At 43.7% G+C, this 22664-nt stretch overlaps 1 protein-coding gene across 1 annotated transcript in view; it reads right to left on the bottom strand.

The window, feature by feature from the left end:
* col13a1 (collagen, type XIII, alpha 1) overlaps positions 1-21751 on the bottom strand; it is a gene marked incomplete at its 5' end in the record, with an annotated part of 104760 nt that extends 83009 nt beyond the window's left edge. The window contains 5 exons of the mRNA XM_080521209.1: positions 355-390; positions 1813-1863; positions 15110-15136; positions 21493-21627; positions 21683-21751. Coding sequence (XP_080377335.1) covers positions 355-390; positions 1813-1863; positions 15110-15136; positions 21493-21627; positions 21683-21751 — 318 coding nt within the window. The remainder of the gene's footprint in view (positions 1-354; positions 391-1812; positions 1864-15109; positions 15137-21492; positions 21628-21682) is intronic.
* Between the last annotated feature and the right edge of the window lie 913 nt (positions 21752-22664).

Raw genomic sequence — 22664 nt, 5'->3', positions numbered from 1 at the left:
ACTAACTAGCTAACTGACTAACTAAAAAGTGATAAAGATATGATGAAGATACAGTTCAACCTAACCATAGATATAATCGTAAATAAACACTCAATAGTTTTAATTTCACCCTGGGGTTGAAATGCTGAAGCTGCAGTGATGTTTACAGGTTGTTTTAGATGTGTATTGTCGTGGGAAGAAAGCCTATTATTGGCTCTGGAGGCTTTGCGGGCTTTGGCAGAGGAGGTGAACTGAGGAGTGGGACATGAACCCACTCCTGGAGATTCATGTGAATGAGTGAATGACAGTAACCATCAGTTCAGCCACTGTTCAACAGTTTGAGAAGAGGATTTTCTAAAAAATGTATGAACTTACTGGAAATCCAGGAAATCCTCTTGTGCCAGGTTGTCCCTGGGAAATACAGATGACATTAATGTTCATTAGATGCTGAGACAGGGCAATGATAAGAAAAGAGTTTCGATCTAATAAAGATGGATGACAAAGAAAAGAAGCAAAGTGAGCTCAGTGAGTCCAGGTCAACTAGCCAGAACACTCTGATGGTGGTCTGCCAGATTGCCTTAGGACATTTAATCTGCATGGGAGGGACGGCAAAATTAAGATTACCGGAGGGAAGATAATTGCAGGGAAAGGTGAAAGTCTCATGACATACTTGTAGAGCTTGAATTGTTTCTGTGAGTTTCTTGGAACAGAAAGGCAACCCTTTATAAATATAAAACTAAATGCAATAAGGCCCAAAATCGCAAAGGACATGATTCACCTGGGAACATTTTGGAATACAGTTAAACGTTACACAGAAAAACAACCTTGTTTGATATTGCTGAGCTCAAGAATGTTATTTACTGTTTGAATATTACATAATTGAAGACATAAGAACAATGCTGACCCCTGAGGACAACAATCAGCTTTACAGATGCTCTTGCAGATGCAATGTCGGTCCAAAGAACAGCCTTACTCACTTTCAAGGAAGAACTTAACATATTTCAAAATAACAATAGGTCAAACATGAATGCCTAGAGTTTGGGTGAATTTCTGTCATTTAATGAGCTCCAGCTACTTCCTCATATTTTAGCCACGATCTGTTGGATGTGCTCTCTGTGATAGCTTTTGAACATACAGTTACAAAACACAGAGCAGGACAGAGCTCCTACACAGCTTCAGCTTCACGGCAGTTTATGACACCGGCAGCTTTACACTAGAAATGGTTTGCAGTGAACCCAACCAGTGGAGGTTTTATCCGCCGGTTCAGTGTCAGTGGGACTCATGGTGCGACTTTGACTGCGTAATCAGCTCCTCTTGGACACTGCACGGCTTTTATAGCGTGAAGTGAAATGTCTTCTCGCCCACTGATCCAAACTGAAAAGTGGATAATCTGAGGAGGATGTTAAGGAATTTGAGCTAGTAAAGCTCTAATTCAGTCTTGTTGTCTCCAGCTTTCTGAATTATACTCAAAGTTCTATGAGGGGAGTCTGCTGTGAGCCTGACCTGAGCTGGATAAGTTTGAGACTGGCTGGGTTTCTAAGGTTGAGCCATGTTCTTGCATTTCATTAGGACCATCTCTGGGCATCCATGAAGACCAAGTAAATACAAATAGAGAACAGATTAAAACAACACTGTGTTCCACTTGGGATGTCAGAACTGCTGAGTTCATTTTCATTTTCCAAGGTTTAAAGCTAAATTTACTTTTGACTTTACTTTTTGGCCCAGGAAGGACTATTTCTCTGCTTCCTCAAGAAACAAGCCAGACTAATCAAATGTATGGCAAATCTGCAAGCTGCGGTTCCAGATTAGCTGTACAGAGCCCAGGCCACTTACAGGAGGTCCTCTTGGTCCAATGATTGACAGTCCTGGCTCTCCTGGGGCTCCCTGAGGACACAAGGCAAGACAAGACACAATTAAAGAAGTCCCCAGTTCTTCTCAAGATATGATCAGTGAACGTTAGCACACTGAAGCATTCCTCTCAGACTAAACTACCGTATTTTCCGCACTATAAGGCACCTAAATACCTCAAATTTTCTCAAAAGCTGCCTGAGCCACGGGCGACCTTATGGTCCGACCTTATGGTCGACCATGGTTCAGGTGGTAGAGTGGTCGTCTTTCGGAGTGAGAGGTCGGAGGTTTGATCCCAGTCTACACTGGTCTATGAGTCGAATTGTCCTTGGGCAAGACACTGAACCCTAAATTGCTCCCAGTGGTCGACTAGCACCTTGCATGGCAGCTCTGTCCCATTGGTGTGTGAATGTGAGCGTGAATGGGTGAATGACTGATATGTAAAGCGCTTTGGGACTACCTCAGTGTGGTTAGAAGGCGCTATATAAATCTAGACCATTTACCATTTATAACCCGGTGCACCTTATATATGGAAGAATTGCTCTACTCAAGACTGTTATTTGACAACTGAACAACCAGAAGCTTTTATTTTGACAACCGGATCTTCAGAGCGGACGACACTCCACACAACACCTTCATCACTCATGGTTGCACACCAACATTCTAACAAACCAAAATAAACTAGATGAAATAATGACTCCCTAAACTGGGGAACAAAAACACATAAACACAATCAACACAACACCAAGCCCAACAACAACCCACAATAACCTCCAACAACACAAAACATGAATTCCCATCATGCCTTGCATCCTGAGCTCCTCAGTGCAGCCGATAGCTGCAATGAATTATGGGAGTTTCTGTTTGTGGTGTTTTAAATGCAATTATTGGGGGTTCTATTTGGTTTGTGGTGTCGGTAATAATTGTGTTGTGTTGTGTTTTTGTTGCTTAGTTCATGTAGTTTAGTTTATTACCGGTAGTTGTAAGTTGTCAACCAGCAGTGAAGAAGGTTTTGTGTGTAGTGTCCTCCTGGCATAGGCTGCAGGTAGGACTATCAAAATAAAGTGCGTGCACCTCTCTGGGTGTTAGAATCAGTGGAAAATGTAACCTAATGGCTTTGAGCTATAAAGGTTATGACCACTGGTCTATTCCATGCGCCTTATAATGTGGTGTGCCTTATATATGAACAAAGTTGTAAATTATGTCAATCAATGTAGGTGTGCCTTATAGTGTGGAAAATACGGTACCAGAGCGAGGGCGGATTGGTTCACTTTCTACAGGGGTGTCAAATGTGCGGCCCGGAGAGCCCAGTCCGGACCACAGGCTGAGCGACAATACACAGACTACATTGACTTAATAACACAACACTGAGTGTAAAACTGCACAGCTCCACTCACCAGTCAAATAGCATTAGAATGAAAACTCACGAAAGGCTGCAGACACAGGTCGTTATTGAAAATGAGAAGCAGTTCTTAACTGGTAAAATAAAGGTACAAAAAAAAAAAAAAATTAAAATAGGAGGCTAACAGTGAGTGAGGGAGTTTAGGATTTCAGATTGTACTTATATGATACATTTCAAGTTGTTTCTAGTAAGTTTTGTAAAAGAAAAAAAATATTGTTATTTGAATTTATTCATTTGTACCTCTCTATAATAAAACCATGAGAATGACAACCTGGAGTTGTCATTGACACATTGAAATGATTGTATATGAGTATGACACCCCTGCAACAGCACATGCATTTTGTGCAAAACTGGTTGAAACAACCAGCCGGTGGAGACAAACTTTTCAGGGTTAGTCTGTGCACAAACTGCTAGCATGCTGGCCAGCTGGCACGATTTAGCAAGACAGACATTGAGCCAGAGAAGGATAATGGGAACAAAAACCTGGAAATGAAGTGCTTTGGGGACAGCTTGCGGAGTGCAGAAGTGCTACAGAAGTTGTAGCTACATAACTGTATCCTCAGAATGATCTTCGGTTCAGACAATTCCTGTATTCTTTTTAAAATAGAGATAGATTGTTGTGTGTGCGTTTTTTCATCTAATTTTTATTATGAATAAAATCACAGATACATTCAGCAATCCAATCTTCACAAGAGTTTTTTGGGAAGAAAAAAATGTACACTGTAAAAATAACGTTGAATTTAATAAAAAAAAATATGCAAACTCATTGCCTTACAAAAACTAATTAATGTTGACTTAAATTAGTTCTTGTGAGTTTGCAGTACTCAAAGTAACTAAAAGCTTATCTTAAGTTTTTAAGTAATTCATCATATTAAAGTCAACATAATAGTAATGCATTGGTTTAATATAACACCTTTCTTGACACTCACCAATGCTTTACATTGCACTATCTATGCATTCATAAAGAACAAGATTGAGCAGAGAAAGCTAGAATTAAAAAGAGGAAAGCTCTGGAAACAGATGCAACAAAATCGATTGGTTGATTGTGTCACAACCTGTGCAGGTCTCCTGCTGTGTTGTTGTTTTGTGTGTGTGTGTGGGCGTGTGTGATCGTAGGCGGAGCGGACGGAGCAGGACGCACACCTGAAGTGAATGAGGAAGCCAGTATTTAAGGACCGGGATCCCAGGCGCTCATTGCAAGATCGTTACGTGTACTCTGCGGTACCTAGACTCTGCCACTTGTGCTTATTGTTCTGAGTTTGTTCGCTTCGTGTGTGGAAGCTGCTGAATATTCTGACTGCCGTTTGTTCTCCCGTGCAGTCCTGGTGTGCGCCGCTCTGTCCTCCTGGGAAGACCCCGTCTCCGATCCCTCGCCACGGACTGCCGCCCCGTTGGAGCGACTCAAATAAACTGTATTTTCAATTTACATCCCGGACTAGTTGGCGTTTGAATCCTGTTCACCTCCAATCCTGACAGATTGGCAACTTTTTCATTAAAACCAGACATTTAACATGAAATTATATAATCTGAATAATATGATGCAACACCACATAACTGGGAAACTTTGTCTTTTGGCTCCTCAGAAACCAGAACCAGCAGCACCAAGGAGGACTGATCACAGGATAGATCATATTATTATATTCAATATAATGAGCAGGATGAAGACCTGCTCCATGTAAGAAATGTGATAAGATTCTAGATGATTCAGCTCTACATTCATGAAACTGAGCTGAACTTTGTAAAAAGGGGAGATTTGTGCTGAAAATTTAGAGCATTTTTAAAAAGTGTGAGAAGCAGAGCCAGTGGTGATGGGGGGGGGGGGGTTGATCCCGTCAGTGCAGAAGGAACAGCTGAGCTGTTGGAACAGTGTGTGACCAATCAAGCAGTACTTCCAATATATGAAAAAACAGTACACTTGATTAAAAACAGACTCAGCAGCACTTTGACCAGAAGAAAGTTGAGGGATTCCTGCTCATGAGCACTGAGGAAGAAATCCTCATGTCTGTGGACAATGATATTGTCATAAACAAAGTGGCAGAGACCAGTGAAGTCCTCTCGCTTGTGCGCTCCATGGCTCCTCACTGTGAACTTCCTCGACGCACCTCCTCCCTGCTGCAGTCCGTGCGCTCTACGGCTCCCTGCTCCGAGCGTTCCCGGCACACCGACTCTCGGAACGGCACTCCAACTGGTTGTGGTCTTCTCACCCATGTGCTCTGCACTCCGGAGTCTCTGATCCCCATCTCCCAGGTCTTGCAGTTTAAATAAACCTTTTGTACACTGCAACTGTTTTGCCTCCTGGTCTGCTTCTGTGTTGAGAACACTACACACCGGCTCACAGCCGTAACATTTTTCTCTCCACACACACGCACACACAGACCTACACACACCAAGCTGTATGTAAGTACTTAGAATCTGTTTGTTTTCATTATAAATAAATATAATTTTTGGAATCATACTTGTTTTATTAATGAGCACAAAGGTGAATGAAATGTCGACCTCTTCTGTGTCAAGAACTCCAAAATCCTTCAAGCTTTACTGTTAATTCTGGTAATTGTAATTAATTTAACTACTAATTGAAACTCCTAATTAACAGTTTAGTATATCTTATGAGACTGATAGAACTGATTTGTCTATCATTTCCTGTTAAGACAGGTGGTGCTCCCAAGATTTCTGATACAGATCAGATTACATTTTCAATAACATTAACTATCTTTGATATTATTAATCATTATCGATGGCTAAATGCAACCTAAATGGTACAAAGTGATCCTTATGAGGTCAGAAATCCCTACACTTGTGTTGAACAACATTTTCATTATGAAGCAACCCTTGAAATAAATTGGAAGTATTATAGAAAAACATCGAATCACAAGGCTTTACAGAACAGTACGGTGGACTTCACTTGTAAGATAATTACATGATTATAATAGTTGTGATCTAAAGTGGGCCGGTCTTAAGTATAAAACTCCAGGGCTAAACATGAGTCCCACTCCGGCCCTGCTTTCCACTGTGATGACCCACCCCACTGTACTGCTGATTGGCTCTGACACCTTTAAAGTGACTAATCAAAAAGGAGGGGAATTATGAGGCCGTCTATGCAATGCCCACCCCCAAAGTGTCAAAACTCAACATCACCGCACAGAATTCACAGCAAGCAGACAGATCGAGACAGCACGTGCACAAAAAGCCACCCGGCGCATGCAGAAAGTGGTCTAGCTGTGTGTGATGACAGTTTATGGCACTGAAATGACGCCATACCAAACATATGCAAATTAAAAAGTTGCAACAATATGATGAAAATATTGTACTTTGTTAGCTTTCCAATGCAATTATCTTCTGCTTTCATTAAAATGATAGAAAATAAGTGTGTAACGACTGTCTCACGCCATCTTAGTATAAGCCATGCAAACTCTCAGACTTATTGCTAATGATTAACAGGCTCATACTTAAAAATACAAATAGTTACATGGAGCTGGACTCTGGGTGGATGTAATTGCTTTGGACTGTGATAGGAAGAATCTGCAGTCTTCTGACCCCCAGTGCCCAATCCCACAAACCACAGCCAAAGCCAGGATCAACCAACTCAGGTTTCCAACACTTTGCCTAAATCTTTGCCTAAATTAGCTTCTCTTTTCCTGAGAGGAAATTCTACGGTGTGGATATATCTTATGTCCTCAGGCGTCTATCAAACACACAGGCCATTCTAAGTATTTCTGAACAAAGGTCCAATTTAGAAACCACATATGTGTTTCCTTACCCTGAGTTCGGTGGCAGATGCATCACTCAGGAACCAGAAAGTATGAATAATGATGGAAAAAGAGGGTTCATGCTCATTGGCTTTCCACAGCTTCAGTGAACTTGACAGCTGAAGATACACTACAGATACACTCATGCAGAGATTAAATTACTCTGTGAAAGGACAAAGTAGCAAGAAAAAGGAAGGCTCTCAACCAAAACCAGGACCAACACACAAAACTGCGTAGATCTGTAGCCTGTCTTTCTGTGGCTCAGTAGCCAGCCACATCGCTCCAACACAAACCCAGAGAAGTCAAAGAATGCATTTGCTTGAAGAGCAGCATTGTGGAAGAGCTTTTCTTCATTTGTTCTCCATGTCAGCTTTTCTCTTCCTGTCTTGCAGATGAAACTTCCTTTCAGGAGATGATGTGGAGCCAAGTCTGCTGCGTATGACTCCTGTATTCCTTCACCCTCCTCATCCTTTCTGTTCTGGCAGCTGCTGTGGGAGCCTCACCACAGATCCTTCTCCCCACCCAGAACAATAAATTCCCTGTCCTAGAGTCCAAAGATTATGTTGGATGTGGATTTGCACAGCGATTCAAAAAGTCTGCACTGTACAGTCTGCTTCTCCACTTACGTCTTGATGGTCAGAATCAGAATCAGAATTCCTTTATTGTCATTGTCCTCCACGCACAACAAAATTAAAAATAGCAGCTCTCGTAGGAAACAGTGCAAACAATGGAAAGAACATGATAATTTGTGCAAAATGGTGTGAAAACAACTAAAATCTATAAAACTGCAAAAATAAATCGAATAGTGCAGACATTAAAAAAATAGTTATAAAATTGTACAGTCCCCAAGGGGTATTTGCAGAAAAGAAGGGATAAAAGCTACAGTTCAGGGTTTGTTGGTGTTTGAGGGCAACAACAGCTCTTGGGCAGAAAATGTTATTCAGCCTGTTTGTTTTTGTCTTTATTGCCCTGAAACGCCTCCCTGATGGCAGAAGTTTGAAGAGTGATGACCGCGGTGTGAGTTGTCCCTGAGGATGTTGTGGGCTCTCCTGAGTGTATTAGATGTCTTTCCAGGGATGAGAGAGAGCAGCCAATCAGTTTCTTGGCAGTGGTGATGATCCTCTGGATGCTCTTCCTGTTTGATATGGTGCAGCTGGTGAACTCAGCACTGACTCCACCAAGCAGCACAACAAGAGCTCTGGTTTTAAGTTGTTCTTCCCGAGGATCCTCAGGTAACTATTTGTGTTCTCTCACTGGTTCTATGGATGCTGAAACCAAATTTTTTATGATGGTGGGTGTGAACAGCTGAACCTTGGCTTAGGACCACATTTGTCACTGTGATGTTAAAGTCTGTGGTATGTACTCTCCCCGTTGTTGCAATTGGCTCTTCACCTAACAAATCACGTTGATGAGAACAAAAGTGTAGATTTGTTTCTGGCTTTGGGACAGCAGAGATCTGAAGAGATGTATAATGGCAAATGTGAGATTTGCAAGATAGCACCGAGACATTATTGCCTGCTATATGTCCAATGTGCTATCAAATGTCCTGAAGATACCGACTAAAGCTATGATCCCACTGGATTTATGTGAATTGATCCAGGATCTGCGTTGACTTCAATTCAGTTCTGGTTGTCACTGATGTAGGATTGATAAACCAATTACAATATATACTCAAGATGGCGCCGTGTCAGGGCGCCGCAGTGAGAGCTCTGCTGTGCACAATCTTCATGTTGGTCTGTTTTGTATGTGATTCACTTGCTACTGTGAAGTACGACCGAGAGACACTTCTCCACATTCGGGATCAAGTTTGCGTAGTGTCGCGAATCTTACCGGAACTGAGGTGCATTAGCTTCCACGAGTGCCCCACTCGAGAGGCCCGTGGAGCAGGGCAAACGGGCCTCTACAGTGGCCGTCAACAGAGCGAGGGGACTGGGCGTCTCCGCCGTACTCTCCGCGGTGTGGAGCCGGGTAGCACGAGCCGGCGGCGGAAGCGCAGACACCGGGGTAAACGAGGCGGTCTGCTCGTTCGAAGCCGCTCCTCCAGGACCGCTCTGCCCTCCATGTACCTGGCAAACGTCCAGTCTCTGCCGAACAAGACGGACGAGCTCCTGTGTCGGGTCCAGAGCCAGCGCGAGGCACGAGACTGCGCCGTGTACTGTCTCAGCGAGACGTGGCTCCACACGAACGTCCCGGACTCAGCCGTACAGCCCCCGGGATTCCCTGCTCACCGCGCGGACAGAGAAAAGGAAACCACGGGGAAATCCAGAGGTGGAGGTGTGTGCTTTTTAATTAATCAGAGCTGGTGCACGGACACTCGAGTCATGAACCAAACATGTACTGCCAATCTGGAATGCCTGGTTTTATGCTGTCGCCCCTTTTATCTTCCCCGGGAGTTCTCGGTGATATTTTTATGCGCCGTTTACATCCACCCACGAGCGGACTATACTGAAGCTCTTCACGATCTGAGCGAGATCCTCCACAAACATGAGGCTGCTCATCCTAATGCAGTCATCATTGTTGCTGGTCACTTCAATAAATGTAATTTAAAAACGGTACTCCCGAACTTTCACCAACATGTGACTCAAGCTACAAGAGGAGCACAAATTCTGGATCACTGCTATAGCAATGTGAAGGGAGCTTACAGGTCCAGTCTCAGACCTCCTTTTGGGAAGTCTGACCACTCCTCTGTTCTCCTTCTTCCTTCGTACACTCAGAGGAGCAGGGAACATAAACCAACTTCTCGCACTGTGCAGTGCTGGTCTGAGGAGACTAACATGAAGCTACAGGGCTGCTTTGATGCCACTGACTGGTCTGTATTTCAGTCAGAGGATGTTAATGAATTCTGTGACGCTGCGACTGGATACATTCACTTTTGCATTGACTGCTGTGTCCCACAGAAGGTCATTAAGCATCACTGTAGTCAGAACCCATGGATGAACGCGGAAGTGAAATTGAAACTTCATGAGCGTGCTTTGGCGTTTCAATCTAATGATACAGTGGCCTACAAGTTATCCTGCTACTCATTGAAACGTTCGATTAAATCTGCAAAGCGCAGTTACGGGGACAGATTAAAGGGTTATTTTGATTTTGACCCTCGCCGCATGTGGAACGGTATAAAAGCCATCACGTCCTGGAAACCTAGTGCTGGGAACATTGCATCTGTTGGCCAAGCTCTGCCAAATGAGCTTAACACGTTCTACTGTCGCTTTGAATCTGCGGATGCCTGTCCTGCTGTATTCCCAGATTGTTTCAATCAAGGTGCCTTCACCGTGACTCAGGAGGAAGTCAAGCGGGTCTTGTCCAGGACCACAGTCCGGAAAGCCTCAGGCCCGGACGGCATCCCTCCTCGTGTCCTGAAACTGTGCTCTGAGCAACTTACCCCTGTTTTAACAGACATTTTCAACCTGTCGCTAAGGAACTGTACTGTGCCAAACAGCTTTAAAGAGTCGACCATCATCCCAGTTCCTAAGAAAACTCCTGTGTCTTGCCTTAATGACTATCGTCCTGTGGCCCTCACGTCTGTTCTTATGAAGACTTTTGAGCGGCTCGTGTTGGACTTCATTAAGAGCCAGATCCCTGTGAGTATTGACCCGCTCCAGTTTGCTTACAGACAGAACAGGAGTGTTGAGGATGCATCTCCTTTGCTCTGAACTCTGTGTACAGTCACTTGGACAATAGCAAATCTGTCGCGAGAATGCTTTTCATTGATTATAGCTCTGCTTTTTATTGTCTTGTCCCAGGTAAACTGGTTGAAAAACTCATGTCTCTCGGTTTGAGTGTTGCCATGTGTAAGTGGATTTTGAGCTTTTTAACTGACAGATCTCAGAGAGTGAAAATCAAGGACTGTTTTTCAGATGTTGTTTCTGTGAGCACCGGAGCTCCTCAGGGATGTATTTTGAGTCCTTTGCTTTTGACATTGTACACTCACGACTGTGTGTCTTCCTCTGACTCCAACTTGATAATCAAATATGCTGATGACACCACCATCATCAGTCTCATCAGTGATAATGATGATTCCTCTTATAGAGCAGAGATCCAAAATGTGGTTCAGTGGAGTAAAGCTAACAACCTCCAGCTCAACGCATCAAAAACATGTGAACTGGTCTTTGACTTTAGCCGGAACAGTTCTCACACACCTGTCATTATTGATAACTCCCAGGTGCAGATTGTAGAGGAGTGCACGTTTCTCGGTTTAACTCTCTCTAAAGACCTGAAATGGGTCAAAAACACTAACCGGGTTGTTAAAAAAGCTCGTCAGCGTCTCTACTTTCTACGTAAACTTAGAGAATTTACCACTAACTCTAAGATTCTGCTTAATTTTTATGGCTGCACCATTGAAAGTTTACTTGTTGGCTCTGTGACTGTGTGGTTTGGTAACACCACAGACAAAGAGAGGAGAGCTCTAAACAAGCTGCTCCGCTCTGCAATGAGGACTGTGGGCCGTGAGCTTCCTGTTCTGGAAGTCCTTTATAAATCCAGACTTTTAAACCGAGCACTTGGAATCGTCAATGACTCTTCTGGCCACCCTGGAAAAACCTTGTTCCAGCTTCTTCCTTCTGGCAGAAGATATCGTTCGCTGAGATGCAGGACATCTCGATATGCCAGCAGCTTCTTTCCACAAGCTGTTATCAGTCTAAACAGCACTTTAATGAATGATCTTGCACTTTATTGGAACTGTTTCAGTCGATCGATTTCACAGTGTCAATTGTTTACTGTTCTCTTTGTTTTATTTCTGTACTTTTATCTTGTTTTATTTATGTACTTTTTAATTAATGTTATTTTATGGCTGTACCTGTCTTGTGCACACTGGGGACTTTTACAAATGTATTCCAATGTGGTTTTACTGCAAATGGCAAATAAATGAATCTGAATCTGAATCTGAATCTACTCATGCACTTGAACCATGTTAATGCAAGTCAATGCAGAGCGAATTCAATCAATGAAACTACCACAATCATACATATCACCTTAGCACAAGTGTTAAGTAAAAGGTTTCAACACAGCTCAATCTCATTTTAACTTCATCCCATTTTAAGACATTGAGGTCCTTCTGGAGATGTTCACACCACATCTGATCATCCACAAAAACTACATGAAACACTTTTTAATTCCTATGAAAACAAGACATTCCCACCGCGTTCAAGTTCTCAAATAAAGGCAGCAATGGGAGGAGACTTGGAATCTCTTCCTGTTGGAAGAGCAAAAACTGTTCTGACACTGCATGTCTCGCAATCGCATATTGTTTGCTTTCGCTGCCAAATAGGATAATCGATCAATCAATCAATCAAGCAAGCAAGCAATCAGTCAATCAATTGAAACATTTTAGTTGTTCCTGGGGGACAATGAAAAATGAACTAAAAATGAACATGAACTCGCAAGTTGTAAGTGCATGTAAGTGCAATGAATGTGAGTTTTTCCGCCTGATGTCCCAGCTGCTGCTGCCTCCAGATGCCACCCATTCCACCGCAGAGACTCCGGATTCTGATGCTGCAAGAGCAGCTTCAAGTGGTATCGCATGAGCACGACATGCTATTACTTGCCTTGATACGGGAGAGGGAGAGGCAACGAGGACGCCCACAGAGGAGACGTTGGTTTTGTCCATGCAGAAATCAGTACGCACAATGTGCATTGTAACTGCGGAGCAAGTGCTTACTCGGTATGGTCCACGTGAGTTCTGCGTGTTCATTGGACAGTAGAACTGGGAAAGTGCCGAGTAAGCATAGACCAGGCTTCCTCAATTCCAGGCCTCGAGGTCCGGCATCCTCTATGTTGTAGGTTTCTCCCAGTTGCAACACACCTCAATGCAATAAGGGCCTCGGCACTTGTCTTGTTTACAAGCTTGATGATAACGTCAACATCAGATTGAGGGGTGCTGAAGCTGGGAGAGAGTGAAAACCTGCAGGACACCAGACCTCGAGACCCGGAATTGGGTAAGCCTGGCACAGACCATGCACTTATCACGTGCGCAGCATGGCGTCAATGCATTGTGCGCTCATTGGCTGGAGAAGGCAAGCTCGTCACCCATGCATGAGTGAATCCGTGGCCCGAATGCAGCGAAAGAGAGAGAGAGAGAGCGAGAGAGAGAGAGAGAGAGAGAGAGAGAGAGAGAGAGAGAGAGAGAGAGAGAGAGAGAGAGAGAGAGAGAGAGAGAGAGAGAGGTATGTATATGTCTGATTGTATTTGCTATAGATGCATGATTAAATAATGCCAGATGATCCATCATACTACGTACTAAGTTCTCATCTGCAAGAATATTGAATTAGTAGCGTTAGGCTTGACCTGGCATTTACTGACATGATTTCTCTCGTAAAGCAGATTGGTACCAATTATTGTTGTGTCTGCATTGTAAGCTTCTTCTTGCTATAAAACACCATGCACCCGCACAACTTTAGCCAACCCAACCTCCTTTGTCAGTGCTTTGTGATACTATAGGACCTTGGATTATCAAAGATGAAGTGTGTGCATGTGTGTGTGTGTGATCGTGTAGGCTATAGATTGATTGTCTTGGCTTGCATCCATAATTATATTGTAATGTTTAGAGCACAACATTCAGATTGATATTGCGATATATAGTGACATGTAATCTTGTATACTGATGGTGACCAACTGTTGGAATAACTGTACATAAGTGATCACATTCATGCTTAATCCACATTCATGTCAAATCATTTGAAGCATTTCATTCGCCGTGCAATTAGCACGGCGTCTTTGCCGTTTAATCTTGTATTTTGAATACTTGCAGGAACACGCTGACCGAGACTGATAAACAGGAGACCAACGTCCTGTCGAAACTGCCACACACATACTGAATGTTCCGACTTGTGCTTGTCTAGTGATTTTCCACTACGGTGCTTTTCTTTCACCTTTCCTCCACTCCCCACCTTCGAACCCCTAATAAAAAGAGAGGAAGGGGTTCAGAATGGGTTGGAGATTGTGGCTGAAGCACTCTCTATTCATTCTCCTCGCGAGTCAAAACAAACTTACCCTTGTTGTCTTGTTCTTTCTTGCAGATTTAATAAATGTCTATAGCCTGAACCTGACACCAACCCATACACAACTCAAAACAAGGCAAAAGGCTTTTTTTATGGCTACATGAGTATCTGTGATGCAACAGCTCTATATACTGCATTTCTGCATAGCAGCATATTTTAATAGCAGTAAAAGGCTATGGATTAATTCAGACCGAGCACAAGTGGAGGCCAAGGTCTGAAACTAGGGGCTGCACGCCGAAGGTCAAGGCAGTAATGAAATGTCCTCCAAGGGGATTAATACAGGATGGTAAAAAGATGAATAAATACTGTAAATGTGAAAAGCTCAGATTTGTTGGTGCTCTACAGTGACTTCAGTGCGATATGACCCCACAACGCTCATGAACTTCAACCTGCAGCAAACTGGACAAGAAACTTTTGCATGACACGGATGTGCAGAAAAGTGCTTTTTGGATTTTTATGGCCATGTATTGCTGACATTGGCAGATTTACTGGATGTTTACCATCCCTGCTGGTCCCCTCGTGATCCCCTTCGTGAAGCCAAATGGGAGAAACTTTATCACATGCTAGGTCCACCTTGAGGCCAGTATCAATCTTCTGTTCCTCCCAGCGAGCAGCTCAGAGTTAGATTGTGATTGATTTACTTTCTGTCATTTCACAATGACAGAAAGCCGAGATTTAACTGTTGTACGGCTCAGCAGTAGCCACATTTATCGTAATATATTTAAGGATCAGCTCATACACTCGGCTGTGTTCTTTATAAATGCCTCTCTACTTTCTTCAGGGAGTCTTTTATTGGAACTTTCAGACTCTTATGTGACAAATTATTCCTATTGTGTTTCACAGTGTAAAGAGTTCAGGTAATCCAACCAGGGTGGGAAATCGTTTACAAACTGTGACCTTCACACTGTTGAAAAATACAGCTCCAGCCCCTGATGTAATTCACACGCTACCTCTACACACAATACAGTCACAGCTCTGCACTTCTGACTAGCAACTCACCACACACCGAAGTCATGTCCTCGCTTAGCTTCAAGCCTATTTTCATGCCGCTAATTCTCTGCAGCTCCTGCTTGGACCTCCGCTGCTCTCACAAAGGTCTGAGCCTTTCATGTCATCCTGCTAACACGTGCTCCTAAACTTACCTTGTTCCCAGCTTGTCCTTTAAAGCCCTGGGATCAGTCCCAGCAGGAACATTCATGCAAACAGATGTGAAATGGGGAGACACAAGAGAAAGAGGAGGCAGGGTTAGAGTCATGGAGAGGACTGGAGCATGCTGCTTCCTCAGGGCGGGTGGTGGTGCAACGCCATTTAAAATCTACACACTCAGAGAGTTCCGGGTGACGTCCGAATATAGAAGATGTATTGGTGCCACTTTAGCATGTATTGGAACTACTTTTTCATACCCTGTTTTCTTTTGAAACACTTCAAAAGATAGCTCTTTTTGCCCTCTTTGTGGAGCTAACTCCACTACAATGTCCAAATCTACGAAGCCAAAGAAGATGGGCAGTGAGTCCCCGACCTCCTGTAGCAGCACAGGTCTCACTAGCATAGCTATCCTCCTGGAGGACCACCAGGCTAGCGTCTCGGGCCGACAGCAAGAAGAACCTGGCTGTCCTTGAGGAACTTGATAAAATCTAGAACACAATAACTGATCACAGCCAACGTATCTCATTCTTGGAATCAGCTGCCAACTCACAAGATCAACAAATGCAGGATTTAGAGGAGCGATGTGCAGTGGTAGCGGATAGCAATAGCAGGCTAATTGCTAAAACAGCAGCTCTGGAAAGCCGGAGCCGCAGGAACAATATTCGCATAATTGGTCTTCCCGAATCCATCGAGGGTCCCCCGCCGACAGAGTTAATCTCGGGTTTTCCTGGTGAAATTGCTTGGAGACCAGGTCCTGCAGACCTCCCCCGAGCTTGATCGTGCACATCGCTCGCTAGCGGCTAAACCCCAGTCAGGCGCAAGGCCGTGACCGGTAATCATACGGCTTCATCGATACCAAATAAAAGACCTCATCATCTGAGAATCATGTAAGAAAAGAGACAGCCTTCAAGGTACGGCAGTGCAGATTTTCGAGGACTACACACCGGAGGTTATCGAACAACGCTTAAAATACCGAGACACAATGGCTAAACTGTACAAGGTAGGCTTGAAGCCTTGACTGCTTTTCCCTGCTCACCTTCATGTTACGATTGAGGATGGAGCCAAGAAGCAGTTCACCTCTGTGGCGGAGACCGAGGCCTTTGCGGCTTCCTATCGATGAGAACCAGTGGATAGCTAGCCTGTCTCAGTCTAGCCTAAACAAACAACTTTAATTATGGACTGTTTACATGGTGTTTGTGGTACTTTTCTGAATACAACCCGACCTACATGGACCTCAAATTTCCGTGGTGTGCAAGTAATATTTCAAGTTGCAGTCTAAGCCTCATATTTTCTACAGCATATATTGTAAAGAGATTGATCTCGTACTGCAAGACGCCGTGCGCTACTGAACTTCTTCAGCCTATCTCAGATTGGGATATTTATGATCATGTTTGATGTACATTTTTTCCAGTATTAACTGCTGTTGTAGTTCTTGTTTATCTCTAACACTTAATAGAAGGATATATTTATGAAGGGATATGGGTGCTGGCATGTCTTGAGAAAGGAAGGACTTGGAGAAAGGAAGGTTTGTGCCATGAAAAGTGGCAGAAGATATGTGTGTTCCAGAATAAGTGGTAAAGGTTTGGAGGGTTTGTGTCTGGGGGGGTGGGAAATATGGATGGGTGGGCAGTTCTCTTTTTCTCTTTACACTGAGAGTCTTTACATACTAAGCTTGCGTAAACCATTTTGTTCTGTACATCTCAGTTGTATTTCTTGTGCTTCTGTTGTTTGGGCTCTGAGCTCAATCCACCTTCCAAAGTTTTACTCGTTCCAGCACGGCTGACATGACTGGTGGTGCGGCCGGGGGCGGACAAGCAGTGAGGATCATTTTTATTAAACACTGATAGCCTAAACGCAATAGGATACGGTGATATTTCAGTCAGGGCCAGCAGCAACAAAATACGACCCCCTTCCCCCACCCGCCCCGCGTGCCCCCCTCCCCCACACAATATAGCCGACAGTAAAAACACAATCCGAATCCTATGTAAGGCCACTATTATGCATCAGTACTTAACCCACACCAACATGACAGCTGATCAACAACACATCAAGACACCATTGTGCAGCATCACCATCACATCATTTTCCAGTGTTTCCAACAGGTTTGCATGGGGGGGGGGGGGTCTCGCACACTACTGTCATGCATGTGCGCTCACAATTTCCATTTCTTCTGAAAACAGACGCCTTGAAAAAGGACCCCGAAGCAGGTCCGCCATCCTATCATCGATATTGCTGTTAAATTAGCCGCCATCACTTCAGAGTAGATGATAATAACAGAGCATCATCACCACCTGCCCATGGGCCAATCAGTCAAGCTCATTTCAATGACAACACCAAGACCAGTGCTTGAAACTTTGCTGGCCCTAAGGTGGTCCATCAATAAGACATCAACATCTGATTAGCTGATGATACTGTCACTCTACATTTCAACCCAATAGGCTATATGTCTGAATAAATTCCACTCTTAGCATCTCACCCTGTGTCTTCATCTTTCCAAACCTCCGGCCGTCACTGAAGAGCAGAAATTATCCACTACACTTTCAATGATCAAAATCATGTTTTTTGTTCTTTCTTTTGTGTCATTTTGTTTTTACTTTTGCTATGATTGTTGTTGTTGTTTTGCTTTTTGTTTTGTTGTTGTTTTGTTTTGTTTTTTTGCCTACCTGCTAATTTATACTCTTGCTAGAAAATGATGTTAATATCGCGATAGTACTGCTCAGGCTGGTTTAATCTTATGACAGTTGTAAATATTTGGATCAGTGTGATTACTGTAAAAAAAAAAAGAAATATATGTAGCACAAACAAGGGTATTGTATGTATCTCCCCGCCCAGTCTATCTCTCTGTCTTCCCTATCCTCTCCTCTATCCTTTCACCTCAACCGGTCCGCAGAATGCCTCCACCTCTGAGTCTGGTTTCTACTAAGTTTCTCCCTGTTGGGGAGTTTTTCCTTTCCACAGTCACAAATAAACCTGCTTACTCATGTGGATATGTTGGGATTTTCCATTGTCTCTGTAAAAGCACATAGGAATGACTGTACTGTATTTAAAAATGTTTTTTTTTAATAAAAAATACATAAATAAATAAATAACTTCCAGTAATTTATTACTTTCAGTAATCTATTACTTACAGTAATTTTATCGCTAATAACCAACCATAAATCCCAACACTAGAAATGGTCCTTTAGCAGAGACACACAGGAAGCAGATGCTAAAGACTAGCTTCCATGTTCCATGGTTCTCCAGCACATGGTGGAGACCCAGGACAGACTTCCTGCTCTCTGATAACCTCCATTTGAATGGAGTTTCTTGTGATCCGCCATCTTGTTTTGTAGTTCCATCACACACACTCCTTCCTTCCATCTTGCTCTGCCCACACACACACACACACACATGCACCTACACACACCCAGCTGTATATAGGCAGTTAGAATCAGTTTGATTTGTTTTCATTGTAAATAAATATAATATTGGAATCATACTTGCTGTGTTATTAATGTGCACAAAGGTGAATGAAATGTCGACTCTTCTGTGTCAAGAACTCCAAAAATCATTCAAGCTTCACTGTTAATTCTGCTAATTGGAATTAATGTAACTATTAATTCAAATTCCTAATTAATTATTTAGTAAAGCTTATGAGACTGATATAACTGAATTGGCTATCATTTCCTGCTAAACAGGTGGAGCTCCAAGGTATCTCATACAGTTGACATTAAAATGTTCAATTAATATAATTAATAATAATAACATAATTAATCTATCTTCGATAATTATTCATCATTATTGATAGCCAAACTGCCCAAACACTACATAAATGGTACCGAGTGATCCTTAGGAGGTAAGAAATCCCTAAACAACAGTTATCTGTCCAACAGTCTGTCTGTCACTGTCATAGAATCTCTGCTGCCAGCGTCTCCTGTCTCAAACCGCTGAGTGGACGCGTTGTGGCGTCCAGCCTCGGTACGTCTGACTTGCTGGGACCTCTGTCATTAGTTTCTGGCAGATTTTTCAAAGCCTGTAAATGCTATCTGGCTGCAGCTGGACTCTTTGAAGACCTTGCCAAGCCACTGGAGAGCTGGAGGCTTCACAACGTGCTCCACTGAATTATATGCTTCAACCATAAACTACTAGCTTCACTGAAGTAATGTGTTTTATAGATGTGTGATGAACTGAGTGTTTTCTAAAAGCCCCAGGCACACTCCACCCTGCGTGGTTTAAGTCCGCACGTTTTTAGGGGGAGGTCACGGCCGCCATGTTTTTCTGAAAATGTGGGGAGGGAGTGGCAAGAGCAGGGAGGGAGTACGTCAATGCAAGGTGGCCCACACGCCACGCCTGGCTGTGAGCGGTTGCGTGCATCATACGTTGCACACATGGTAAGTTCTTGCAACGTGCTCACGATGTGCTTACAATGTACGATATCCATATAATTGCCATGTTATCCTATGGAGGCTATACTTACACGTGCTGCTCATGTACGGTGTCCATACTAACTTGCATGTTGTAAGTGCACGCAAGTGCGATGAACGTGAGTTTTTCCACTCAATGTCCTACCTGCTGCTGCCTCCAGATGGCCACTCATTCCCCCGCAGAGTCTAAAGTAGCTTCAAGTGGCAGCGCATGAGCACGACGTGGTATGACTTGCCTTGATATCGGAGTGGGGGGAAAAAAAGATACGGGAGAGGCAACAGGGACGCAGACGCATGAGATGATGGTTTCATCCATGCAGAAATCAGCGCGCACAACTTGCTTAAACCTCTTTCAGTTTGTGTTCTTCACAAATGTGGCCCGTTTTCCTCTGATTTTGTGTAGCAGAAAGGTTTCTGTCAGAAGAGCGTCTGGCAGAGCAATGTTGGGAATAACGTTGTTTTGCAGTAAGTCATTATGGTACTACTATGAAGGTAATACTACAGTCAATAGTCCCTGTCCACTCCAGCCAAAACGACCTTTTGTCTCTGCATCGTCCTTTAAAAAAATTCCATACACACATCACGAAGAACAAGGCTCAAAACTATGTTGTACATATGCCAGGCCTCTTGGTGGCGGTGTAACTCTGCCACAGAAATATATGAAAAACGGATACACGAGAATACTCCTGCTCAACATATTGTCTTAAAGCACAAAGTGTGTAGTTTCAGATAAAGTTTTCTTTCTGGCGGTAGCTACTTTATAAATGCGTTTCTTTGAAGGACAGCTGTTATGTTCAGCTATACATGAATAATAAACTGCAGGTCTGTTTTTTTTTTTTCTTGGTCATTCTTCTCCTTGAAACCACGTCTCATCTCCACTCAGTCAACCACTCCAGGTTTTCTCTCCTGAAGTTTGATGGGTGTCATCAATCACAAATCCTGGCGGATTCACACTGACAAACAGCCTGATGAAACCTGTTGAACTGATCTGGCATTTCGCTCCCTGTTGTCCTGGCCCAGACCTCATGGGTCTGACACACTGATAGTGCTGCGTCAGCAAAGAGAATACTGCTTGTGTGGAGAAAGAGGAGTATTCAGAATCAACCGGAGAGAAAGAGATTCAATTTGAATCGCTTTCAACAGAGAGGAAATGGATTTTCTAAACAAAGAAGTCACTCCACATTCAGGTTTATAACATGAATGATTAGAAGAAAATTCTTGCGTTTTAAAAGTAATTCCCATTCTGTTCAGCTGCTGTATTGGGATCTCTTTGACCTCTAAATTGGAACAAATGTTTAAGTAATCATGGAAACAAATAAACAACAAACTTATTGTTCAAATGAAGATTGTTCCAGAACAGTCCTTTAAACGTAAGAGTTTGAATTCAGAAAAGGAAATTGTGTTATATATTTTTCTGAGGATTTCAGTAGTCTAAAAACTGTAATATAGACTATGTTGAAAATCTGTAGGTGTTTTATTTGTTGTTGTTTGTGTTACCACTACATTATGTTCCTATCACATCTCCCCAGATCATGTATCATGTTTTCCTCATGTGTATTGTCTTGTTTCCTGTTTTATTTTGAAAACACTCACCTCTGTCTCTGTTTCAGATGTGTCTTCCTGCTGCCCCTCCATCTTGTGTGCCTCACTTCGTGTTTTCACTCAACCAATGATCTTCTGCTGTGTGCTCCCATTGTTGTGACCACCTGTGTCTCGTCTTGTCTGAGAGTATTTAGTCTGTGTTTTCCCTTCCTCCTGTGCCAGTTTGTATGTCAAAATTCACTACATCCCAGTTTTCCTGTCTGACTCCCTGTTGCTGACCTCAGCTCTGTTTTTAGATATTTTTCCTTGCCTCACCCTGTGGATAACTCTGCCTTAATAAAACCCTTGAACTGTCCCTCTGCCTCGAGTCCTGCATATGGGTCTTCCCCCGTCTGTACCAAGTTCCTGACAGAATGAACTGGCCAAGTATGGACCCAGCAGACTCGGAACCGTTCCGTGAGGCTCTCACTGTCCAGGGTCGCAGACTTGTCTGCCAGGAGGAGCAGATGTACCTCCTCCACCGGCACATGCAGGAACTCTCGTCCCATCAAGAAACCCTGATGGCCAGCCTGGGAGAGCAAATTGCCGTTGCCATGTAGCAAGTTCATTGAGTGGTAACCCCACCGGTTCCAGCGCCAGCACAGGCTCCAGCTCCAGCTCCTGCTCCTGCTCAGGATCCAGCTCCTGCATCATCTCGAACTCCTGCTGCTTCACCACCCCTTAGTTTGCCACATCATCCCCAGCTGTCCCGTCCTGAGCAAATTGACTGGTGACTCCAGGGACTGCTGCCCCTTCCTCCCTCAGTGTAACCTACACTTTGAGCTCCAGCCTTCAGCATATCCCACAGACCAAGCATGCATCGCCTTCATAATCTCCCATCTCGGTGGGAGAGCAGAGGCGTGAGCCACTGATGAGTGGGATCGCAGATCCAGCTCTTGTGACTCCATAGCAAGTTTCACTTTCTCACTACTCCAGATTTTCCAGCACACCACCCCAGGACGAGAGGCTGCTGGAGCTTTAGTCCATCTCCGTCAGGGCACCAGGAGGGTTTCTGATTATGCCAGAGAGTTCTGCATCCTCGCAGCTGAGAGTGACTGGAATCCTATGGCCCTTCTGGATGCCTATTTCGAGGGGCTATCAGAATCAATCCAAGACCACTTGGTTTCAATAGATCTCCCCCAAGATCAAGACTCACTGATAGCTCTCACCATTAAAATCGACAAGCCTTTAGTCGAGCGCAAGACCTCCAAGTTACAGTCTGTTCCCACTATGTACCACCTCCCCAGACAGCCTGTTTTTCACTAGATTCAACTTTGTTCTTTCCTACCGGCCAGGGTCCAAGAACCTGAAGCAAGATGCCATGTCCAGACTCATTCCGTCTGCTAAATCTGTGGAAGACCCTCCTCTCATTCTGCCCTCTCCCTGCCCTATATAGGATCCTATCCTGGGAGATGGAGAATACAGTGAAAGAGGCCATCAGAATGCAAGGAGGTGGACATGCACAATGAGTGATTCGAGTGTGACAGAATCGAGTGCAACCATGGTGACACCCAGGCTGGAAAGCAAACTTCTCCGACCACCAAGGGGAAAAAAACTAAACTAAACT

This window comes from Blennius ocellaris (genome assembly GCF_963422515.1).
Source record: "Blennius ocellaris genome assembly, contig: SUPER_13_unloc_1, whole genome shotgun sequence".
Taxonomy (NCBI): Eukaryota; Metazoa; Chordata; class Actinopteri; order Blenniiformes; family Blenniidae; genus Blennius; species Blennius ocellaris.
This window is presented reverse-complemented; position numbering and strand designations above follow the sequence as displayed.